Here is a 26,018-nt window from a genome sequence, read left to right as displayed (position 1 = left end):
GAATCGGACCTGTGGGAATCACATGCAACTCGAATGGACAAATCTCCTCCCAGATGTACGTCAGTTTGGCCACAAAGGCTTTCCTTCTCTTATACGGACAAGATCTGCTGCTGGTGTTTTCATACTAGTAGCTCTTCGGCATATATCACTGTTGTGGCAGGAAACGAGAGCAACCTAAATGTCCCTTGAGTACTTTATAAGTTTCAGGGTTTTATGACCTCACTCCGGCCTCTGATAAGAGTCCTGCACACCGCTGACCCGGCTTTCGCTGCCAATCGGCCTGACACATTACAGGAAGGCCATATTGTTCTACACAAGCTGCTTCCCCCTTTCATGATGGTGCAAGAAAGATCGGGGAGAGGGGTGGCAGTCCTGTGAGAGAATAAGTGCGAAGACACGGTGAGAAAGTAAGGGTGAAAATTAAACACAAATATCAGTCAGGCTGCAAAGGCACAATGGGTCATTCATCATTCTTACGGCAGGGGCAGCAGGATTTCGGGAACCTTCACTGGTTGTGTATACATCATGAAAGTAAGCAGGAAATGCTGACTTTCGCTTTCACATAATTCAGAACTGATTATTGGAAGTTGCGTCCAAGAGTCTTCTTGGGAAAAGGTGAGGTAGACAAAAATCTGAAGGGAGTGTTCATACTTTACTGATAATCACTCATGTAAGAATTTGTGGCATTTGTGGAGGTACCAACGAAAAGTACAAGCATTAAACTTCCTCCAATTCATGCCCATTAACATTCAGATTTGATGGGGCAATTTCCTAAAATGAAGTTCTAAACAATCAAAGTTTCAAGTAGTTATTGGTTTCTCAGCAACCGTAACAATGCTAGTTTGTTCACAGAAAGAAGAGTCTGATTTGATGTGAGATTTGGTGAATAAACATGAATTTCTTCCAAAAAAAATGTAAATCTTACGACCTCGAACTTTTGAATGTTAGTATATGACTTTAAAAGACTTGGAATAAAATCCATATAAAGCATGAACTCCTTTTATGGTGCTTTTGTTATTTTTTTGGTCCTTTTTGGAGCTTAAAAGCATGTGAACAATGCATTATATATATATATATATATATATATATATATATATATATATATATATATATATATATATATATATATATATATATATATACACACACTTTTATTTTTGTGTCAAAGTTATATGTTTTTAAAACAACATTAGTGTGAGTAAATTACTAAATGAAAACAGATTTTTGTTTGTTTGTTTGTTTAAATATTCCTTGTCAAATCAACCAAATTCATGAAACTTCCCCAGATCAAATGTTTGATTTTGTTAATCTTTTTTTCTTTTCTGAAGAAAAACAAACACAACTAGTTATGAAAGGTAAAATATTGAATTTAATAGCTGTATATTTACTGAATAATCCACTATTTTGTAGAGGGGGTCAAAACTGACAATTTTCACATGACATTTGAAGCTAAATTATAGGGTGGTAAAATACCGTTAAAAGGCATGCTTTTCTTAAAAAGCATTTTTATTTTATTTTTACACAGATATTGGTATGTCTATTAGTTTAATATGTTTACTTTAGCTATTTTTGTTGCATTATATGCAAACGGTGACAGTTCAAATATGGACAAAAGCTGTTTTTTGTCCAAAGTCTGCATGTCTGTAACTCAGGAAATTTTAAAGATATATTAATATTATTTTTGATTTGAGTTTAAAATAAATATTTATTTTAGTATCTGCCTTTTTATGGCTCTATATGGTTCAATCCCAGAGACATAGAGATCTTAATGTGGCTCCATGAGCAAATTGGTCAGTTGTACACATTTTCAGTGACCAAAAACCAGAAGTGGGTCACTGTAATTTGGCACCGAATTTTTTGGCTCTCCTCAACAAACAGTGAATAACTCATTCATGAAATTGAATATTTAGGCTTGTTTCTTAATTTAAAAATAAATAAAAATAAAAATCAATTTTCGTAGCCGGTTGAGTTGGCACGGAACAACCCACAAGCATGGATTGGCAAACACAGCTAGTGTGGGAATGTGTGTGAAAATGTGTGTGAAAATGTGTTTTGAAATTACCTGCAGGAAGAGAAAACTGGCATCTAAGGAGCAGGCAAATAACAGGAACTACTAAAAATACAAGCATTCAGTGTCCAAAGCGATGTCTAAATATGGAACACCATAAGCAATGAAGCCATGTGACTTCCTGTGTGTTGTAAGCCATCCAAGGAAGTACATTTAATTAAGAGTGACAGAAAACATTAGTTGTGTTTTCTGTGTGAGCTACTTCTATTTGACATGCCTACACAACTCAAAACTGAAGACTGCACATTTGTACACACACACATTGACATCTGTTTTGGTCATTTAGCTTGAAATGGCTGACAGTGGCTAATCTTTCCTACGAATTAGATGGAAATGCAATGATTGCAGGATGTGGAAAAGATTCCATTAGTCTCTAATCTAAAACTGTCTCTAACAGGACCATTTTCAGTAATGAGTCAATGTTTACACACACACAAAAGATGATGACAGAGGTCAATTGGGACATTTAATCAAAAACGGCCTAACCTCAAGATAAGAGAGAACATAAACAAGAAGAGTTCAGTGAATACTAGGTGTTTTTGTTGTTGTTCATCCTAGTGAAAGTCATTGATGAGCAGGTGACTTAGGGTTTATGTTAGTGTAAGTGCATGGGTTGGTCATTTGTGGGGGATGGAGGACAAATTCTTTCACTAATGTTTTGTTATGGATCTTTTGTCAAAACTAACGATGCGCAACATGCTGAGCTACAGGAAAAGACAGAAGATGTCAGTGATATAAAACAACACATAATGACTGTATAGATAAGAACATTTTTCTTCTATACACAGACAAACATACCTCAGAATAACAGAATTAGTGCAGAGGAAACTAGCTAACAGGGTCACACATTATTCAGTCACTTTTGATAGAATTTAAACCTTTTGACTTTTTTCTTTATATCAGAATGGTGACTACATGAGCACAAAAAATTGTGAACATGATTAGAAAAGGCTAAATAGTCATACAAAATAGTCACACTTGAGTAGTCACACTACTCTTCACATTCAAAAGTTACGCCCGTTTTACACATACTCCGTCTGCAGTGCGTGTGCGGTGCGTATTTTTTTCCCTACCAATGTTAACAGATGACAGCTTTCACACTGCACACGGATGCGGTCCGTCAGTCCGTTCCAGGTGCGTTGCGTCTGCAGCAGTTCACGTATCGTTTTCGTGCCGAGTCTATTTTTTGCTGCGCTACGCTGCTGCATTAAAGCGGCAGAACATTGTTCGCATTAAAAAAAACATCGAGTAATTTCACCACAGATGCATATCATTTAAAATATACTCTTGTTTCAAAGTCAACACGTGCCTTTTTTCTCAAGTAAAGCAACAAAACAACACCTTACCTGGCATTTAGGTTAAAAAAAATGTGCCATAATGGATAGCACTCGTACTTTCTTGGAGGTGGAAAGAAAAGTTCTTTATCAGGATTTATTTTAAAAGGGTTTAAAAGACGAGAGTCGGCTGTTTTTGAATAGACTATTGTAAGTTTGTAATTTAAAATGTTTATGATTTTAGGCTACCTATGTTTAAATGTTTTGCCACTTGTGTGAGCTAAATCTAAAGTATATGAATATGAATTAATTAATTGAATAAATGTTGTTTAAATCTAGTAACCTGACTTCTATGAAAAAGTAAACAAAAGCCCCTTTCACACTGCGATTTGTTCACACGGCATTTGTTCCCGGGCCGCTAGATTTGGTCCATTCACACAGCCAGCGAAATGCCGTAATATGTGCGCTTTCACACACAACCCGTAACGGTCCCGGGTCGAGTTGACCCGTGTCATCCGGATGTGAGGTATAATGGCGAGCGATCTCAGCTTCAGTGCGGATAGTAAGGAGCTCCGTGGTCTCGACTTGTGTCCAGTTTGCGCACATTTCTGCTTGTTTAATTTTAGTTTCTTTTGTATACGAACACTCTCTGCGTTTAAAACACCGACTAGCTCTTCTGGCACTGCAGGGTTGTATTATTGAAAAAACAAGCTCTATGAGTCGCACGATAACTACGTACACATTGCGGCATTAGTTTCGGCTTTTGTTCACACAGCGCTCGTCCCGGGTCGAATACCGCAATATTACTAGGTCCCCGACCCGGGTCGAATTCGGTAATCAATCCCGGGACGTGGTTGCTTTCACACAGAAGGCGACCCGGCAATGTTCCGGGAATATTGCGGGTCCGACGTGCAGTGTGAAAGGGGCTAAAGAGAATTGCAATTCTGACGAGCCATGTTCAGTAACAACTTCTGGATTTTAAATCAAAAATCATTAATAAATGCTGTGTTTGTGGTATGCAACAGCGGATCAGTTGTGGACTGCAAACGCAGCATATGTGAAAGCACTACAGGGCGTGCGGATCCTGCAACACACACGCAACGCAACATGCACCGCACACGCACTGCAGACGGAGTATGTGTGAAACGGGCGTTAGGTGTTAGAAAAAATGAAAATACTATTCAGCAATGACAGATTAAATTGATCAAAAGTGAGAGTAAAGGCATTTATAATGTTACACAAGATTTCTGTTTCAAATAAATGCTTTTGTTTAAATGTAGACTGATAATAATAATAATAATAATAATAATAAATAAGATGGTTCTCAGCATATTAGTATAATTTCTGAAAGATCATGTGACACTGCTGGCTGGAGTAATGATGCTGAAAATTCAGCTTTGACCATAGGAATAAATTACATTTAAAAATAAATTAATATAGACAGTTGTCTTAAATATTTCACAATATTATTTGTTTTTACTATATTTTTGATCAAATAAATGCAGTCTGTTAAACCCTTTTCTGTTTTTACAAATGAATAGACAAGTTTTATAACTTATATTAAAACCAAAATGAGATGGCGTATGATTCTAACGCCGCAAAATAAACGTTCAATTCATTAACATAATTGTGCTCAAAGCATTAGCAGAAATGCTGAGCAAACTCCAGCTCTCATGTTGATCTGCACAAGCTTCCTGTGGGATTCCAGATTACGACCCAATGAAGTCAAGCCAGATACACGCCACATAATCACCGTCCTATTTAACCTGCGGAGCACATCGGCAGGAAAACATGGCGCGTGCAGATCGGCACACACCTGACCTCGCTTCAGACACAATCCAGAGGGCGTGTGATTTTGTGTGTGTTAAAGGGAAACATCTGCAGACAGCATAAGGAGACCACTATTGTTCACTGAGAACCATGCACTACAGTACATGAATGGTCAGCATGTCTTTTTACATACGTGTGTCCATGCCAGACTACCAGAAATGTTACAGTGCATGATCACATGCACATCCTACGCTATAGTAACACACTGTCTGATCAACAGTCAAAAGTGGGTTTCTCATTATCTTAAAAACCAAATCTAAAATCAACACGAAAAACAAGCTCAAATGATAGTTGATAGCTGTTAGTTTTGCAACTAGTCATGGATCACATGATCAGTTGTTCTTGTCCTAGAGAGAAAAAGCTTTACTCTCACCCTTCTCTTGAGGCGGTCTCTCTCTCTCAGCGTGAGTGTGTCGGCTTTGGCGATCACAGGGACGATGTTGACTTTGCTGTGGATCGCCTTCATAAACTCAACATCTAGAGGCTTCAGTCTGGTAAAAATAAAGCACACACAGAAGCACAAATCACATACACTACCATTCAAAAGTTTAGGGTCAGTAATTTTTTTTCAGTAAAACTTTTATTAAGCAAGGACACATTAAACTGATCAAAATGTATAGTAAAGACATTTATAATGTTACAAAAAATTTCTATTTCAAATTAGTGTTGTCGAAAGTACAGACTTTGGTACTATGTCGGTACTGAAATTTTGAAAATAAGACGATACCAGTGTTTCACTCCAGCATTTTGAGTGCTGTCATAAACACTTCTGATTGGCCATTGTGCTCATATGCTCAACATGTCTCTGATTGGCCATTGTAATTGGCCAAGCTCAACATATATGAGATTGGCTACAATGATCAATGCTCTTGATCAATGTTGTAAATAGAGACATCTTTGACACTCTTCACTGAGCGCTTACACAGATATACACAGGAGTGTTTGAAAGCAGGCATCTATCAGCAGATATATTAGGGATCTAATGAAAGATGCCTGCCTTTAAACGCTCCCGTATGCATCTGTGCGAGCAATCTCACATTAGAATGATTTCTGACGGATCATGTGACGCTGAAGACAGTAATGATGCTGAAAATTCAGCTTTGATCACAGAAATAAATAACGTTTTAAAATATATTCACATTGAAAACAGTTCTTTTAAATTGTAATAACATTTCACAACAGTTTTAGGTTTTACTGTATTTGCAATCAAATAAATTCTCTTTCAAAAATATAAATACATTGTTTTCTCATATGAAGAGTAAAGATCTGTTTGTACCAAGCATATATTTCACTTTCATCATAACAAAAATGGAAACAAATGAATCAACCATCTAAAATTCACCCTGAAAGGATGTGATCATTGTGATGGCCAAATGTTTGGATGCAATATTTGTTGAAAATGGAATAAACTGCATAGCAATAATGCAAAAAACTGTTTATCCAAGAGTTTGAACAGCTTTGATGTGAGTTTTAATTTGAGATTTATGTTGAGGTTTCATATGACCTATTCTCAGAAGCTGCTGAAAATTTGTTTTTCACTTAGTCTGAATAGCATGCATGTAAATGTTCAGCTGAGTTTTTTTATGACAATTGACATCCCCTTTGAAGTTGAACTGAAAAGTTCTGATGTATAATTCAATTGTGATTTTTGTTGGTGATTCTTGTGGCATCACTCTTGGTGTAAACAGGCATTAATTGAGGGATAAAGCTAAGCCACTTTCTGCAGGAAATGGAATAATGTTTGATTGACTGATGAGGAAAGGCAGAACGTGCAGGTGTTTTACCCGTGTCCAAACGGAGAGATGAAGTAAAAGCAGCAGTGTACTCTGTTGTCAACGATGTGTCTGCGGTTCAGTCCGCTCTCGTCATGCAGGTATCGCTCAAACTGATTATCGATATACTGGATGATTGTCTTAAAGCTGTCGAAGAGAATAAAGCAGAACACAGAACAAATTGAAAGGAAATACTCTTTAGACATAAAAGCTTGTGATTGTATTAAACAAGCACATTAAATAAACTTTGGATATGGATCTCAGCAGAACAAAACCGCAATCTAATCACAGGTCATGATGACGCATTTTAGAAATGGAGAACAACCACTTTGTCAAGATAAAGCTTATCAAAGCACTCCACAACATCATGTTTACAGGTTTTAAAGCTTTAGTCATTTTGCTGTGTGCTTCTGTAATTTTTTTTAGAAAAGATTAGTGCACCCAAAAATGTAAATTCTGTCATGAATTCCTCCCCCTCATGTAGTTACAAACCCGTAAGACTTTGGTTCATCTTCGGAACACAAATGAAATCGAAGCAATTTCTGTCTCTCCATTAACAGCTATTCAACTATCATTTTGATGCTTCAAAAAGTTCATGAAGAGATTGCAAAACTTATCCATATGAATTGAGCGGTTTAATCCAAATTTTCTGAAGAGACACAATCTCTTTAAATGATGAACAGATGATCAGCGAACATAAACAGAAGCTCAACCTAACCTGCTTGTGCACAAGAACAAACCTCTCGCTGAAGCTCAAACGTGCTGCGTAACACGAGAATGAACCTCATTGGTTCTCGCTGAAGCTCAAACGTGCTGCGTAACACGAGAATGAACCTCATTGGTTCTTGCAGAAGCTCGAACGTGCTGCGTAACACGAGAATGAACCTCATTGGTTCTTGCAGAAGCTCAAACGTGCTGCGTAACACGAGAATGAACCTCATTGGTTCTCGCTGAAGCTCAAACGTGCTGCGTAACACGAGAATGAACCTAATTGGTTCTCGCTGAAGCTCAAACGTGCTGCGTAACACGAGAATGAACCTCATTGGTTCTCGCTGAAGCTCAAACGTGATGCGTAACACCAGAATGAACCTCATTGGTTCTTCCAGAAGCTCAAACGTGCTGCGTAACACCAGAATGAACCTCATTGGTTCTGCTGAAGCTCAAACGTGCTGCGTAACACGAGAATGAACCTCATTGGTTCTTGCAGAAGCTCAAACGTGCTGCGTAACACCAGAATGAACCTCATTGGCTCTCGCTGAAGCTCAAACGTGCTGCGTAACACGAGAATGAATCTCATTGGTTATCGCTGAAGCTCAAACGTGCTACTTAACACGAGAATGAACCTCATTGGTTCTCGCTGAAGCTCAAACGTGCTGCGTAACACGAAAATGAATCTCATTGGTTATCGCTGAAGCTCAAACGTGCTACTTAACACGAGAATGAATCTCATTGGTTATCGCTGAAGCTCAAACGTGCTACTTAACACGAGAATGAATCTCATTGGTTCTTGCAGAAGCTCAAACGTGCTGCTTAACACGAGAATGAACCTCATTGGTTCTTGCAGAAGCTCAAACGTGCTGCGTAACACGAGAATGAACCTCATTGGTTCTCGCTGAAGCTCAAACGTGCTGCGTAACACGAGAATGAACCTAATTGGTTCTCGCTGAAGCTCAAACGTGCTGCGTAACACGAGAATGAACCTCATTGGTTCTTGCAGAAGCTCAAACGTGCTGCGTAACACCAGAATGAACCTCATTGGTTATCGCTGAAGCTCAAACGTGCTGCGTAACACGAGAATGAACCTAATTGGTTCTCGCTGAAGCTCAAACGTGCTGCGTAACACGAGAATGAACCTCATTGGTTCTTGCAGAAGCTCAAACGTGCTGCGTAACACGAGAATGAACCTCATTGGTTCTTGCAGAAGCTCAAACGTGCTGCGTAACACCAGAATGAACCTCATTGGTTCTTGCAGAAGCTCAAACGTGCTGCGTAACACCAGAATGAACCTCATTGGTTCTCGCTGAAGCTCAAACGTGCTGCGTAACACGAGAATGAACCTCATTGGCTCTTGCAGAAGCTCAAACGTGCTGCGTAACACCAGAATGAACCTCATTGGTTCTTGCAGAAGCTCAAACGTGCTACTTAACACGAGAATGAACCTCATTGGTTCTTGCAGAAGCTCAAACGTGCTGCGTAACACGAGAATGAACCTCATTGGTTCTTGCAGAAGCTCAAACGTGCTGCGTAACACCAGAATGAACCTCATTGGTTCTTGCAGAAGCTCAAACGTGCTGCGTAACACCAGAATGAACCTCATTGGTTCTCGCTGAAGCTCAAACGTGCTGCGTAACACGAGAATGAACCTCATTGGTTCTTGCAGAAGCTCAAACGTGCTGCGTAACACCAGAATGAACCTCATTGGTTCTCGCTGAAGCTCAAACGTGCTACTTAACACGAGAATGAACCTAATTGGTTCTTGCAGAAGCTCAAACGTGCTGCGTAACACGAGAATGAACCTCATTGGTTCTTGCAGAAGCTCAAACGTGCTGCGTAACACGAGAATGAACCTCATTGGTTCTTGCAGAAGCTCAAACGTGCTGCGTAACACGAGAATGAACCTCATTGGTTCTGCTGAAGCTCAAACGTGCTGCGTAACACCAGAATGAACCTCATTGGTTCTGCTGAAGCTCAAACGTGCTGCGTAACACGAGAATGAACCTCATTGGTTCTGCTGAAGCTCAAACGTGCTGCGTAACACCAGAATGAATCTCATTGGTTCTTGCTGAAGCTCAAACGTGCTGCGTAACACGAGAATGAACCTCATTGGTTCTCGCTGAAGCTCAAACGTGCTGCGTAACACGAGAATGAATCTCATTGGTTATCGCTGAAGCTCAAACGTGCTACTTAACACGAGAATGAATCTCATTGGTTATCGCTGAAGCTCAAACGTGCTACTTAACACGAGAATGAATCTCATTGGTTATCGCTGAAGCTCAAACGTGCTACTTAAGACGAGAATGAACCTCATTGGTTCTTGCAGAAGCTCAAACGTGCTGCGTAACACCAGAATGAACCTCATTGGTTCTTGCTGAGGCTCAAACGTGCTGCGTAACACCAGAATGAACCTCATTGGTTCTTGCTGAAGCTCAAACGTGCTGCGTAACACCAGAATGAACCTCATTGGTTCTTGCTGAAGCTCAAACGTGCTGCGTAACACGAGAATGAACCTCATTGGTTATCGCTGAAGCTCAAACGTGCTGCGTAACACCAGAATGAACCTCATTGGTTCTTGCTGAAGCTCAAACGTGATGCGTAACACGAGAATGAACCTCATTGGTTATCGCTGAAGCTCAAACGTGCTGCGTAACACGAGAATGAACCTCATTGGTTCTTGCAGAAGCTCAAACGTGCTGCGTAACACCAGAATGAACCTCATTGGTTCTCGCAGAAGCTGAAACGTGCTACTTAACACGAGAATGAACCTCATTGGTTCTCGCTGAAGCTCAAACGTGCTGCGTAACACGAGAATGAACCTCATTGGTTATCGCTGAAGCTCAAACGTGCTGCGTAACACGAGAATGAACCTCATTGGTTCTCGCTGAAGCTCAAACGTGCTGCGTAACACGAGAATGAACCTCATTGGTTCTCGCTGAAGCTCAAACGTGCTGCGTAACACGAGAATGAACCTCATTGGTTATCGCTGAAGCTCAAACGTGCTGCGTAACACGAGAATGAACCTCATTGGTTCTCGCTGAAGCTCAAACGTGCTGCGTAACACGAGAATGAACCTAATTGGTTCTCGCTGAAGCTCAAACGTGCTGCGTAACACGAGAATGAACCTCATTGGTTCTTGCAGAAGCTCAAACGTGCTGCGTAACACCAGAATGAACCTCATTGGTTATCGCTGAAGCTCAAACGTGCTGCGTAACACCAGAATGAACCTCATTGGTTCTGCTGAAGCTCAAACGTGCTGCGTAACACGAGAATGAATCTCATTGGTTATCGCTGAAGCTCAAACGTGCTGCGTAACACGAGAATGAACCTTATTGGTTCTCGCTGAAGCTCAAACGTGCTGCGTAACACGAGAATGAACCTCATTGGTTATCGCTGAAGCTCAAACGTGCTGCGTAACACGAGAATGAACCTTATTGGTTCTCGCTGAAGCTCAAACGTGCTGCGTAACACGAGAATGAACCTCATTGGTTATCGCTGAAGCTCAAACGTGCTGCGTAACACGAGAATGAACCTCATTGGTTCTCGCTGAAGCTCAAACGTGCTGCGTAACACGAGAATGAACCTCATTGGTTCTCGCAGAAGCTCAAACGTGCTGCGTAACACGAGAATGAACCTCATTGGTTCTTGCAGAAGCTCAAACGTGCTGCGTAACACGAGAATGAACCTCATTGGTTCTTGCAGAAGCTCAAACGTGCTGCGTTACACGAGAATGAACCTCATTGGTTCTCGCTGAAGCTCAAACGTGCTGCGTAACACGAGAATGAACCTCATTGGTTATCGCTGAAGCTCAAACGTGCTGCGTAACACGAGAATGAACCTCATTGGTTCTCGCTGAAGCTCAAACGTGCTGCGTAACACGAGAATGAACTTAATTGGTTCTCGCTGAAGCTCAAACGTGCTGCGTAACACGAGAATGAACCTCATTGGTTCTTGCAGAAGCTCAAACGTGCTGCGTAACACCAGAATGAACCTCATTGGTTCTTGCAGAAGCTCAAACGTGCTGCGTAACACGAGAATGAACCTCATTGGCTATCGCTGAAGCTCAAACGTGCTACTTAACATGAGAATGAACCTCATTGGTTCTTGCAGAAGCTCAAACGTGCTGCGTAACACGAGAATGAATCTCATTGGTTCTTGCTGAAGCTCAAACGTGCTGCGTAACACGAGAATGAACCTCATTGGTTCTCGCTGAAGCTCAAACGTGCTGCGTAACACGAGAATGAATCTCATTGGTTATCGCTGAAGCTCAAACGTGCTACTTAACACGAGAATGAATCTCATTGGTTATCGCTGAAGCTCAAACGTGCTACTTAACACGAGAATGAATCTCATTGGTTATCGCTGAAGCTCAAACGTGCTACTTAAGACGAGAATGAACCTCATTGGTTCTTGCAGAAGCTCAAACGTGCTGCGTAACACCAGAATGAACTTCATTGGTTCTTGCTGAAGCTCAAACGTGCTGCGTAACACCAGAATGAACCTCATTGGTTCTCGCTGAAGCTCAAACGTGCTGCGTAACACGAGAATGAACCTCATTGGTTCTCGCTGAAGCTCAAACGTGCTGCGTAACACGAGAATGAACCTCATTGGTTATCGCTGAAGCTCAAACGTGCTACTTAACACGAGAATGAACCTCATTGGTTCTCGCTGAAGCTCAAACGTGCTGCGTAACACGAGAATGAACCTCATTGGTTCTTGCAGAAGCTCAAACGTGCTGCGTAACACGAGAATGAACCTCATTGGTTCTTGCAGAAGCTCAAACGTGCTGCGTAACATGAGAATGAACCTCATTGGTTCTTGCTGAAGCTCAAACGTGCTGCGTAACACGAGAATGAACCTCATTGGTTCTAGCTGAAGCTCAAACGTGCTGCAGAACACGAGAATGAACCTCATTGGTTATCGCACATCAAGCGAACTTCCATTTACCACATCTGATGTGTGCGCGTTGTTGATCAACGTCATATGGATTAGCTCTCTTTATGTACTTTTTGAAGCATCAAAGTGGTAGTTGCGTAGCTGTCAATGAAGGGCAGAAATCTCTCAGTTCTCACCAACAGCTTTCCTTTTGCTCTGAAGTCTCCAGACTTATCTAAACAGCCCACACTAAACCACTTCTGCTTCTGACGCAGATTTGATCACTGCTCTGCACTATTCTAGATCTGGGCCTTGAGACCGCAGCCTTATCAAGAGGAGGAAGGAGAAGATATCATATGATAATACAGGTAGGTAATGTGGATGGCATATATTCATTAACAGTCTGTGAAGTCTGTGGGTGAGAGATGGGGAGGATATTGTTCTTTCGAACAGGATGTTCCCAGCATTCCTCAGTGAGGCTCAATGACCAATATACAAACACAAGGCAACAGCTGCCGATAGTCCACAATCAAGTGCCATAATGTAAATAGTCTCTGCTATGCAGATACACAGACACATAACGCTGAGTATTAAGTTAATAATCAGTGCAGTCTTCCATTCAGAAGGTCATAGTTATACGCAAGGTCTAATTTTATGGTAGATATCTGTAATAACAAACAGCATTTTCACCTACCTAAGGGAAATTACAGAAACACATTACATAAACATTATGTTTTAGAAATAAAAAAGTAGGGATGGTTTAAGATGGCACCTAAACGAGATCTATTTTTTTGCAACAGAGCATTCATGTAAATGCTGTTAAGACTGTTATATAAAAAATATCTCTACATACAGGACATCATATGAAGAGATACAAAAAAATCATGAACATGCTAACTGCTTCAAAAACATGTTTACCATGTGTAAAGTATGTTTTCACATGTGCTTTTGTGCAAACTGTCAATTGTGTGCATCTTTAAAAGTGCATGTGATCTCTATTTTTACAATAAAAAGGTGCTTGTATGACATTCAGAAGTGTCCAAATAGTTAACAATGCATGTATAAAAAGTAATGCAAAAGTAATTTTTATTTTTATTTTGGAACAATGCAGTAATGCAATGCAGAGTCAGTTAAGCAACAAGATACAAATACAAATGCCATTAAAATCTTGGCAGATGTAAATGTATAGTGTTTTGTAACAGCATGTATTTACAGCAAGAGTGCTGAGGTTTGCAAATATCCCGTTATCATCTACCACCAATAATTTATGGTACAGAGAAAATGATAATGCATGGAGAACGTCAAACCTAGAAATAAATATATGGCTCGGAAGAAAGAAATTTCACCTTCCACACCCATTGATAGCGGCTGGTCTCTACCAAAATGTGTCTTACCTAATGCACACATGAGGATATACCAAAATACCTATATAGATTTTTCCCCCTTATAACACAATCGTAGAATTCAAATAATAATAATTATCAATTCAAGGTGTCCACAGATGTCTCCAAAGGGAGGTTTGGTCAGATTTAGCTCACGTCTGTGTATAAATGTAGCTAAGTAAACATACACTGACCAGTCCTGGCTGTTGATGGCGTCTCCATATCCAGGCGTGTCCACTACAGTGAGGCGGAGCTTCACTCCCCTCTCCTCGATCTCCACCGTGGACGCTTCAATCTGAACCGTGCGCTCAATCTTCTCTACAAGCACAAAAAAAAAACCCATCAGAACAAAAGAAAACATTTGAGGGGGCACATCGAGACAAACCACATTAAAAAACCTCATGAGGTATTGATCCAACATAAAAAGCGGAGTGTTTTCTGAGAGAAAGCCCTGGGCTACAGACAGGATTATTTTCTTGAAAACAACATTAGTCTCTATTTCTCTTTAATAGACAAAGTGCTCAACAGAGGGTTTTGAAGGGATTTTATATCCATTGAGCATCTAAATCAGAAATGTTCTGCATTCCACTGTAAATGTGGCATCATGATGAAAAGAATATTTAATATATAAACACTTTAGACACACGTAATGTCTCAATTTATTGAGATAGACAAGTGTAATTCCAAACAACGTTGTATTAAAAAAAAAACTAATAAAAAGGGAAAAATAAATAAATAATACAAAAAATGTACCTAATATTTTTGAGATTTTTTAAATTAACCACAACGAACATTTTTAAATTTAATACATTTTAGATTTGAGAACAAAATGTACCAGCCTTATTAGCCAAAGTTGGTGTTGAAATAGTGAAACAGTTCGAGGAAAACGACGTGATGATGATGAGTATGTACATATCCTATATAAACTGCTGTATTCTTTTTGCGGATTTTCTGTGATTGACACAAGGTGCCCTCCGGCCCTGATTAAAGCATATTTCAAAGGCACGACAAGTGTTTCTTCCTAGTTTATTTTTTGTTAATTAAAGAGCGTGTTAGTAATATGCACACATAGGCAGGAGCACAATGCGCATAGACTCTCCTTATTACATACACAGGGACACGCAGCAGCACACAAACATTTTTAAATATATATAAAAAGGATTTCCTCTCTGTAAAAGCGTTCAGTCTTTACTCTCGCAAATTCCTCAATGTAAATAATGAAACCGATATTGGTGCGAGCATATCTGGATTTTAAAGGGATGAGATGAGATTCTGATTGGTTAATCGCACGTTATGCTCAAAACACACCCTTGACTTAGGGCTGGGCGATATGGCCCAAAAAAAATTATCACAATATAATTTTCCATATCAGTCGATACATATCACGATAAATGTAAAATCTTTTAAGTTTAAAGGCATATTTAACAATACCACGGTCATGGGTTCGATTCCCAGGGAAAGCAAGAATTGAAAAACATGTTAAAAGGTGTACCTTAAAATGCAATGTAAGTCGCTTTGGATAAAAACGTCTGGCAAATGCATAAAATGTAAATGTAAAAATGTAAGAGACTAGGGACAACCCTTTTAGACCATGTTTTTCTGTCGTTAAACTAGCAAAAGTAGATTAAGACACACCCTAAGTGCACCTGCCCCATGCACTTCAGAACATGGGTTCAGATTGTTAAAAATGGGGCCCTTTAATCGCATCTATTTCACTCTTTAAAAGCCAGTGACGTACACGGATTATGTTGTCAAAAACATAGCGGTAAAGAAGGCATCATTTTTGGGGTGCTGAAGAAACTGAGTTCATGTTAACAACATTGCATGACATGTATATAATGAAATATATTGACAGATGAAAACATTAAAAGCATCAGAAAAAAAAACATTATGTCCATTGAAATGTGTTTTGCATTTGACATAAGTAGATAAAAACAGTGGCCAGTAACACACTTACTGTATGAGAGTATAATTTGTGCTGTGCATATGTGAATAATAAAGGTAAAAATAACCACAATTTTAAGCAAATAATCAGAATAATGAAAATTGCATGTAAACGGGAGTGAACATAAATTGCGATTAAGTCCTTCCTCTGATTTTTGGAAATAATCACATTATTGGTGCAAATGTAAACGTAGTCACTGTCACATACTTTTGGGGCCAAAATAAAGTTCATCTACAGAGGATTTCTCATGACTGCAAGGGATTATTTCGATCATGGACACAATATCCTGTAGAGTTAATAAAGACCTCAGGGAACTTGTGTGTGTGTGTGTGTGTATATACTTCTGCAACTATCTTTATGAGGACCAGTTTGAGACCATCGGAGTGAGGACAGAGTAAAGTGAGGACATTTTGACCAGGTCAAGACTTGGTTTTAGGGATAAGGTTATAATTAAGTTAAGGATAGGTTTAGGGTTCAGGTTAGGCTTTGTTGTGATGAGTAGGATTAGGGTAAGGAGCTGGAGATTACATCGTGTCAATGTATGTATCATACAGAGAGATGTACAAGAATTGCCTGTGTGTGTGTGTGTGTGTGTATGTGTGACAGAGAGTGTTTTACCTGCCGCTCCAGGTATATAACGCTCTGGGTAGAGGTCAGTGAGGAAGAGGCTGTTGATGAGGGTTGATTTACCAAGACCAGACTCCCCTAAGATAAAATAAATAACACCCAGTTAAAAGCACAGTGTGAGTCAGTCTGAATCCATGTCTGTGTTTATATGTCACGCACCTACAACCATCAGTGTAAACTCAAAGCCTTTCTTCACAGACTTCCTGTGCACCTGATTGGGCAGGTTGGCAAATCCCACATATCCTGCAGCATCAGGAAACTAGAAACACACATCAGAACCGTTACACTGATTTAATACTTAAAGGTAAAGTGTATTGATTTCTTCAGCACCAAAAGGAGTTGCACATTATAGTATAACAATAATGACTGCAAAAATAGTAATAATTTCCCCAAACACTCCCCTCATCTTCTAATGACCAAGCAAATGGACAGTCCCACCCAAACTCCATCTCGAGCCGCTCAAACAACAGATCAATGTTTTGAAAGCATGACCGAGTTAAAGCAACTGTTTAGGAAATCAACCTACAATGACTTACTCATAGTGACTCTGATCATTAAATGGAGACAATAAACATTTAAACAAGCGTAGGAGTGTCCGTCTTACCTTTCCTTTTTCTCCAGACTGCGACATGACTTTCCTGCCTCAAAACTAGACAAAGAAAAAACATTCATCAAAGGTCTTTTCGAGTTTTGATGTAAGTACTGATATCTGGAGAACAGTATTGCCAATTTAATGATACAAATACTGTAAAATTATAAATACTGACAAACTTACACAAAATTTACTTGAAAGAAAAAGAGAAATAAAAAACGAATTTTAAACCAAACTCAAGGCTTCAGCTTCACATGATCTTTCAGAAATCATTCTAATATGCTGTTTAAGAAGCATTTATGATTATTAGTGTTGAAAAGTGCTTCATAGTTTCGTGGAAAACTTTTTTTCAGGATTCTTTGATGAATAGAAAGTTCAAAAGAACCGCATTTATTTGAAATGGAAATGTTTTATAACATTATACATGTCTTTGCTGTCACTTTTGATCAAATTAATGCATCCTTGCTGAATAGAAGTATTAATTAACTTTATAAAAATAAGTGTAATGACCCCACATTTTTTAACGATAGTAAATTCACTGATCTCGCATCTTAAATGGAACAGATTTCCAATGAAATAATCATTCACATTCCAGTCAAATTAAACTTTCACATTTAAATGGAAGCACTGCCAATTGAAGCTATCCAGAAATCTGATCTCCCAACACACACTCTAACGGATCCCCATAGGGCCGGGCTGATGATTTTGATGGGGAACAAACTGTTCTGGAGAAGCTGGGAGTGTGTGAGTGTGTTAGACATGAAGAGGAGAGTGAGGGGTGACGACAGGGAGGGAACAATGCTGTTTATCTTTCATCTTCCTGGAAACGCTTTCCTACATTTCCACCACTCCCCATAAATGAGGACTCACACACACACACACACACCCACCCAAAAACACTTGTGTGCTTTATGGGCTTCAGGTGAAAGTGTGTTTGATTCAGAGACGGCCGTTCCGAAAGTTTTCACAGTAAAGGCCAAACAGCTGTTGATACAGACAGATCTGTTTCTACTCCTAAGACAGGAAAAATCAGCTTTGCATCACAGGCATAAATTATATTGTAAAGTGTAATAATAATTCATAATATTACTGTTAACTGTATTTTTTATCACCCTTGGTGAACATTCTTTCAAAAACATAAAAAAAAATTCTCACCGATGCCAACTTTTTGAATAGTAATGTAACCCCTGTGTTCACCTAAAGTGCTTATATTTTACAAAGTCTTGATTTAGCTTTTTTCTGCTCTACTAGAATAGGTTTTCATGCCTTGAACATTCAATAAACACAGTTTTTCTCATATTCTCTATTGTTGAAGCTCTTCACAGTCTGTCAGTAACACTCTGTTTGGTCTCTATAGCCGCGTTTTCACCGTGGGAATTTTCCCCAAAAAACTAGGGACTTTGGAGTGGTCATTCTTTTTCAATGTCCGGGAACTTTCGGGGGTGGGACTTAGGCACCGAACATGCTGATTGGTTGAGCTCACCCTGTATTGTATTTTAACTTAAAAGTCTGTTTTGGTGCGTGCAGTAAGTGGCTAAACTGGCTGCATTGCTTTTTACGTCTGCACACCAGAAATGTGTCTGACACGGCGCTGCTGCTATGTTAAACATAAATATATAGCCTACTGATACAGCAAAGACATTGTCGGCAGTATTGACGGCAACATATGCTACAGAATATTTTGTTCTGTATTGACCGGTGCAATATGTCAAAATCGTTAATTATTTATTTAATCATTTATTTATATGTATATGTGCCAAAAAGGCCTATAAACATATTTTCCTATTTTATATTTTGCCAACCCCTCCAACACCCTTGCGTGTCACGTGAAAAATAGGCGTCGGTTCTATTTCTAGCATGCACGCGTTTTTGGCGCGCCTCGAGCAGGCAGTGTGCAAACTCTAACCTGTTAAGGAGCTGAAATAAAAACGGATACGCCACACAGCCAGATTGTAGCCGGCCAAATAGTTGTTTGGTATTTAAATCAACAATGGAGTTTAAAAATTATGACCAATGGACCAACGACGAGGTTCAGGCTTAAGTTTATTTGCGGAGAACGAAATTCAGTGGGAACTGTAAAGTCGGTCTGCGCAGTCCTACGTCAACAGACTAATCCTCACGGTACTTTAGACCGTGTGTGAAACGCAGACAGCAGTAGGTCTGGGAGAAAAAAAGTCCCTGGTACAAACTGTTCCGAGTAATTTCAGTGGAAACGGGGCTTATGAAGGCCTCCCCTCCTTGTGAAATGCACAATGTGCTATGATTGGTCGGCGGAATTAGTGTGTTGTGATTGGTCAAGTACTTTGAGCGTGTTTGGGAATTCCCACCCCTTACCTATATGATTTCCATGGTGAAGAAAACATAGACGGGATCACAGAATCCAGTCACAAAAAATGGGTTTTACTGTATAATACGGCATTCAACAGAGTTTGTCAAATCTTGGATGAATAAATCAAAAGTAGTTCAGTTCCAAGTGTGCCACACAAGTCTTGAAAAGTTAAAGTAAAGCGTCTCGATCGCCCCCAGGTGTCTGGTCTCAGTATAGCTCATAAACCCCACCCTCTAGAGACAAACTAAACAATCAAATTACACTTCAAAAATGTTTTTTTCCTAAAGATGGTTTCTATTAGCCTAGAAATCTAGAAATCTAATCTGCCGCGAGTGTCGTCTAGCAACTCTCAATACCCTTCTGAGCTGTAAATGCCAAACTCTGGTCGGTCAATCACATCGTGTATAAAGTCGGTGGGCGGGGCTTAACATAATGACGTCTGATTTGCGCTTGCGTGCTTCTAAACACAGAAGCTGGCGAACGGCGGTCTTTTGAATCAGCTTTGACCGCGACTCTGGAAGACTTGGAGTTAAGCTTTTCTCTGAGAAAAGAACAAAGAACGGCACTGAAGTCATTCTTAAGAAGGGAAGATGTGTTCAGAGTTTTGCCGACCGGATACAGCGAAGGTTTAATCTTTCAACGAGCTCCGCTTCCCCTTCGTTGCTCTGGTTGGTGTAGCGCTATCCTATCGCGTGCAGAGGGAGTTTGAAAGACAACCGTTTATCCGCCCCTCAGATTGAGCTGTCAATGGTGAGCTTCCAGACCAAACATCTTGATGTGGGTCTGGCTTGTCAGGCTAGGTTTATATCATTTTAGGTCGTTTTTAATCACACTGATGTTAGTAAAAGTGTTCGTTTTTAAAATAAGTTTGGTTTTAGTTAGTTATTTCTTGCTATAAAAACAGGGATGTGACATCATGATCGACAGCTGAGATTGATAATGAAGTTGTCACTGAAGCACCAACTGACTTTTTGGGGGAATTTTGGGAGGAGATTTGAGCTTAAACTTTAATTTCTACATTTCCATAACTGTTTATTTTCCCTTGAAACGGCGCCTCCACTTCACTCCTACTGTTCAGACTCAGGCTCTAAGATTTCAGCATCTTATTTAGACATTGCATCTTCACTCTTTTACAATGGAGGGAGTAAAGGTGCATCTTTTTAAATAGTCTATGGTAACACTCTGTTTAATTCCTGTCTTTATGAAGCCCCTCCTTCTGAAAAAAAACCCCCAATGTGCTGTTTGGTCAGTTGGATCAGTGAGTTGTAATTGGTCAAATGTTTCGAGCGTGTTTGGGAAATGACCCGCCCCTTAACATAGCTGCCAGTTTCAACACACTACTGACTAACTCAACCAGGCTCCGCCCCTTTATTCTGCATATGCATTGAGCGGGAATGATTTAAATGAGAAATATTGTGGCATGTTTGTTCCCGGAAGAAAACTCAAGACTACAATGGAGGCGTTTCAAGGCATTCTGAAACACTGACACTGATATAACTCATTATGGAAGGACTTTGTGTAAATTTGCAGAGCTTTTCATGCTTAAACAGCAAAAGTACAAGTTTATTAGGGATAAAAGCATAATAGGACACATCATGCTGTGAAATGTCACAATATTTAATCACACTTAGCTTTTTTTCCAATTTTGTTCAAACCTCTTTTACACAAAAATTACAAAACAAGAAAAAGGTCATTACTGAGAAAGCCAAACAGCTGATGGATCAAGTTCTTAATTTTTATGATCCTGAGTGTTTCTACTTCCAAAGCAGGAAAAATCAGGAGTCAAAGTGTTTCTCTGGAATGCATGGAAACTAATTTAGGATAAATGTCAGATTGTGGGCGTAACGGTGCTCCCTTCATAATGCAGGAGACTGCGAGTCCCATATCACTCACACACGCGCACACACACACACACACACACACGCACGCACGCGCACGCACGCACGCACACACACACACACACACACAACAGCCACACACACAACAGGCACACAACAGGCACACACACACAGGCACACACACTGGGAGGTCTTATTATTGTTGGCTGGGAATTACGGGAAGGATAAACCAGTCTCAGATTAATAAGTGGCCTCATTATCGCCACAGTGATTACAGAGAGCAGCTACGAGGGTGTATTTTGCATGAACGTACATTAAACTCCAAAACCAAGGGAAGATTTAAGAAACACACCATCTTTCACCCTCAAACACGAGCACAGGTGCTGACCTGACTTAAGAGATTTACCATTTTTACGATAAAATGGTTTTGAGGATCTTAACAGAATTCCTGATGGAGCTTAGCGGATCGTAAGCTCGTGAGACATGTGACTGAAACGCTACACATACAGTCAGATCAGAAAACTGAGTTTGCTGATGGTTCGACGGTCATAACAGCCCTTCTACAGCACAACCGAGCAGCACTTGAGTTTATGAGTGAAACGTGCCGCCTCACGACCCCCAGTGCAATTCACTTCACCTCTGAAGAGCGGCTCTGCTCTGGCGTATTGATGAATGATTTTCAAGACAAAGGGCGGAATCGCTTTCAAACACCGACGGAAATAACACATCCATACGGGACAGGAATTGAGAGCGCGGGATGAGACATGATAAAGAAAGAAGGAGGAGGGGTGAAAGGTTAGAGATGTAAATAAAGGGAAGAAAAGTCCTTTGATGGCAGGGGCATATAGAGCCAAGATAGCAAAGACAATCTTCAGTTTCTACTATAGACGACTAAAACAGTAAACAGTAATACAGCAAGTTATCAGGGTGTTTCGTTACACTTAAAAAAAATTGGCTTAATTTTTCTTTGGAAAGTTTTTGCACGCATTAATAAATTTCACATATTGAATTAAGTAAAATTAACAAAGAAAAAATTACTTTAACTTGACTAATTTCTACACTCATAAAAAAGTGAGGAACCCCATTGATTTAATTTAAGTTGAAAAGACTTAAACATCCAAGATGATTAAACTTAATTAAAGCAGCAGTCCATATCTACATAATAGAAGTAATGTGGTAGCCACACAAGCACAGAAACCACAATAATGGTAACATTCAGCGGATCGTTTTTGAGTATTAATGTGTAATTTTGAGTACAAAATGAACACCAGATTAGGGATGCACGATATGTCCGGCACCATATTGGTCTCGGACGATACATGTTCATTTTTAATGTTATTGTTACCGGCCCAAATAAGAAAATGTGCCCGATTTATTAATATAAAGGCGATTATTGTATGAGGGCCCACAGACACACTCATCTCCCTATAATAAGACAGTCTCTGGGAATGCTCTGTTTAGTTCCTGCCTCTATGAAGCCCCCAAGGAGGTAATCTAGCTCTTAGAAAGTGTTCCACCCATAGGGGCTAACCAAGCCATTGCTAACCAAGCCATCACCTGCTGTTAGCATCCCATTGACTCCCATTCATTTTTGAGTCACTTTGACAGTGAATAACTTTACATCTGAGACGTTTAAAGACTCCATTTGTCCATTGTTTATTTCTAAAGAAACACGACAATGCATAAAAGGCTCCGTTACCTTGTATCTTACACTATCGAAGCTGTTTTTGTAAAAATAGGCTAACTATTGCGTCATAACCAACGCGACTCTGTCGCACAGTTGAGAAATGAACGTATAGACAGGAGGAGACGCTCAGAAGCAATCTTTTACTGTCTATGAGGCAGTCGGGGGGACGTGGAAACATAAAGTCTGATAAAGTCAAGGGAGAAGAATGGGGAGAAGCCGATAGTGAGCCAAAACCAAGTGAGTTGTAATTGGTCAAGCGCTTCGAGTGTGTTTGGGAAATGCCACATTATTAACATAACTGCCAGTTTCAAAACTTACTTACTCAACCAGGCTCCGCTAGATGGGTAAACCCAGCCCGATCTGCCGGTGATTTGATTTCGCTCGGCGACTCAGTCTGGAAACCTGTACATTAATTTCTACTGCTTCTGTTACACAATTGCGTGAACCAATCGCAGACTGGCTTGTCCACCTGGCGTGCTATTGCCGGTTTTAACATGATGACGGATAGAGAAGCGATGGGTCGTTGCCCGCTGTTCATGCCTCTTGTGGTCTGACTGGTTTAAGGACTATCCAATTGCATACAGTCATTTGAATAATGCTCGTTGATCATGCCTCTTGTGCAGTAGAAAATACAGAGCAGACTCCCCAGACCAATGTTCAATCTTAAAGGTCCACTGAAATAAAACATTTTTTTTTTAGCTTTAAGTATGACTGTGTTAGCCTTAAAGTTATAAATAAGCTGGTATGTTCCAAAACTATGACAAAATTGCATTTAGGAGATATAAGCATTCAAAATGTAAAGTCTCTCACTTCTGTTAAAACGAATCTCAGATTTTTGTGACATCATCGCAGACTTCACTTTCTCGTCAAATCTTCTGTCCAATCAAAATGCTCTCTAGAATCTAAAGCCCGCCCCCTACGCTGCTGAAGCTGTGGCTGAACTCGGTCAGTTGTTAACACACATTTACTAATTTCTACATGCTGAAAGGCACATAGCACACTATATTAGTGATAGGAAACGATTCAGTGAAAATATGCTTTTATTTGAGGTGAATGAAGTCTGTTTTCACGTTAGTTTCACACACCGCAGCAGCGCACACACCCCAACGGCTCTGGTCTAAATTTAGACTACAGACACGAGAGCGCAGCGCGGATCATATGCGCGAGTCGGCGCAGACAATAAACATATCGACCCATTTGAATTCTGCACAGAATGCTGCATTTCAAAGCGATATGGAGGAGATTATGATGGTAAACAGTGTTAGAGGAAACTGGCTTCACCAAACAGAAAGGTCCGCTCTTGCGCTCTAGTCAAACTGTATATTTAACGAAATGCTATTGGCCGTTTCAAAAAAGGGGAGGAGCTGCTAACAGCTGAAACCGTTTTAGGGGAAATTACGTCAACACATTGAATAATGCAGCGCGTTTCAAGGCACTTCAATGGGCCTTTAAACTGAGCTTGGTCTGGTGAGAGCCAGACAAAGGCTCCGCCCCTTTATTCTGCATATAACTTCAGTGGGAATGATTTAGATGAGAAATACTGTGACTTGTTTGTTCCCGGAAGAAAACTCAAGACTACAATGGGGCGTTCTCACTTTACCCATTCTCAGTCTAAGCTCATGCACCACTTGTCACCCCCCACAAAAAAACAACAACCTCAACAGAACTCTAAATTAGCATATAAAAACATTTAACACTACTAAATCTCCTACTTATCATTAATCTTGGACAAAAAACATTATATAACACTTAATAACACAGCAATTTTGTGCTATTCTTAAAATGTTTTTGAAACTTTTTCATGAATTTTAAGTACTATAGTGATGATGCTAAAACAAAATCTAAAAACTAGTCCAAAACACACTTTTTGGGGCATTCATAAGACAGTATTTGAGTGTTATTTTTTAAAGCTATAGTCATATGTTGTTTTAGTGAAGAACAGAAAAAAACAGACAGCTTATATTCATCAAAATTATATCTTTTGGCTTGTGTTATGTTAAAATAACCTTGAACCTAGATAGAAGTGGTCTGAAAGGAAATCCCCAATTTATAATTTTGTCTTTTGGCAAGACATGTGACAAGTAAACAAGATGAGTTTCTAAATGAGCCCTTCATTATAATAGACTCAGCTGTTAACTCTTTCAGGTTAGAGTTCATTTTCATCATTATGGAAGTTGATTCTTTACAGGGTTAGTTCACCCAAAAATGTATGTCATTAATTCCTCACCCTAATGTCGTTCGACACCGGTAAGACCTACATTCATCTTCAGAACACAGTTTAAGATATTTTATATTTACACGGTATCCTGTCCTTTTCCAGAAAGGTAATAAAAACATTTATACATAAATACATTTAGGTCCAAAAATAACAAAAAGTACGACTTTATTCAGCATTGTCTTCTCTTCCCTGTTTGATTTCAATCCGCAAACAAAGATTCGAACGGTTATTGAGCCGTTATTGATTCATGATTCAGATCGCCAGTGTTACGTGATTTCAGCAGTTTAACACGCGATTCGAATCATGAATCAATCCGCTGATTCATACCCGTTCGAATCTTTGTTTGCGGATTGAAAACAAACAGGGAAGAGAAGACAATGCTGAATAAAGTCATACTTTTTGACTTTGATGATGTTTTTATTACCTTTCTGGAAAGGGACAGTATACATTCAATGAAGGAAAAGCTCTCGGTCTAAATATAAAATATCTTAAATTGTGTTCAGAAGATGAACAGAGGTCTTATGAGTGTCGAACGACATTAGGGTAAGTAATTATTGACAGAATTTTCATTTTTGGATGAACTAACCCTTTAAGTACTTCTTGTGGTATAAAGTAGCACATGTTTAATGCATGTATAAAACACTGATCCTGGTTTTGCACGGAGATTGGGATATTTTAAATTGCATGACATTTTTAGGCACCTAGTATATTTTATTTTTTCTTGTTTTGTACTTATTTTGTGTATATAAAGTTAGAACAAAGTGGAAACAAAACCTAAATTTGATTAATACATACAAAATATTCTTTTCTTTTTCTGTATTTTTGCTAATTGTATCACTATATTTAGCACATTCATAAATGTATGGA

The 26,018-nt window shown here is 39.5% G+C and overlaps 1 protein-coding gene across 5 annotated transcripts in view; it reads right to left on the bottom strand.

Annotated features, from left to right (window-relative positions):
- The window catches only part of zgc:63587 (uncharacterized protein LOC393431 homolog), a 52,201-nt gene that overhangs the window by 24,527 nt on the left and 1,656 nt on the right, over positions 1-26,018 (bottom strand). For 3 of the 5 annotated variants that reach the window (XM_067414446.1, XM_067414443.1, XM_067414444.1), the window contains exons 2-7: positions 17,092-17,136; positions 16,647-16,746; positions 16,479-16,565; positions 14,104-14,233; positions 6,957-7,091; positions 5,546-5,663 (exon numbers count right to left, since the gene is read on the bottom strand). In XM_067414446.1, coding sequence (XP_067270547.1) covers positions 5,546-5,663; positions 6,957-7,091; positions 14,104-14,233; positions 16,479-16,565; positions 16,647-16,746; positions 17,092-17,118 — 597 coding nt within the window. In that variant the 5' untranslated portion in view covers positions 17,119-17,136. The remainder of the gene's footprint in view (positions 1-5,545; positions 5,664-6,956; positions 7,092-14,103; positions 14,234-16,478; positions 16,566-16,646; positions 16,747-17,091; positions 17,137-26,018) is intronic. The other 2 variants (XM_067414448.1, XM_067414447.1) reach the window with 1 other exon arrangement.

Source organism: Pseudorasbora parva, chromosome 13, assembly GCF_024679245.1.
Source record: "Pseudorasbora parva isolate DD20220531a chromosome 13, ASM2467924v1, whole genome shotgun sequence".
Classification (NCBI taxonomy): Eukaryota; Metazoa; Chordata; class Actinopteri; order Cypriniformes; family Gobionidae; genus Pseudorasbora; species Pseudorasbora parva.
This window is presented reverse-complemented; position numbering and strand designations above follow the sequence as displayed.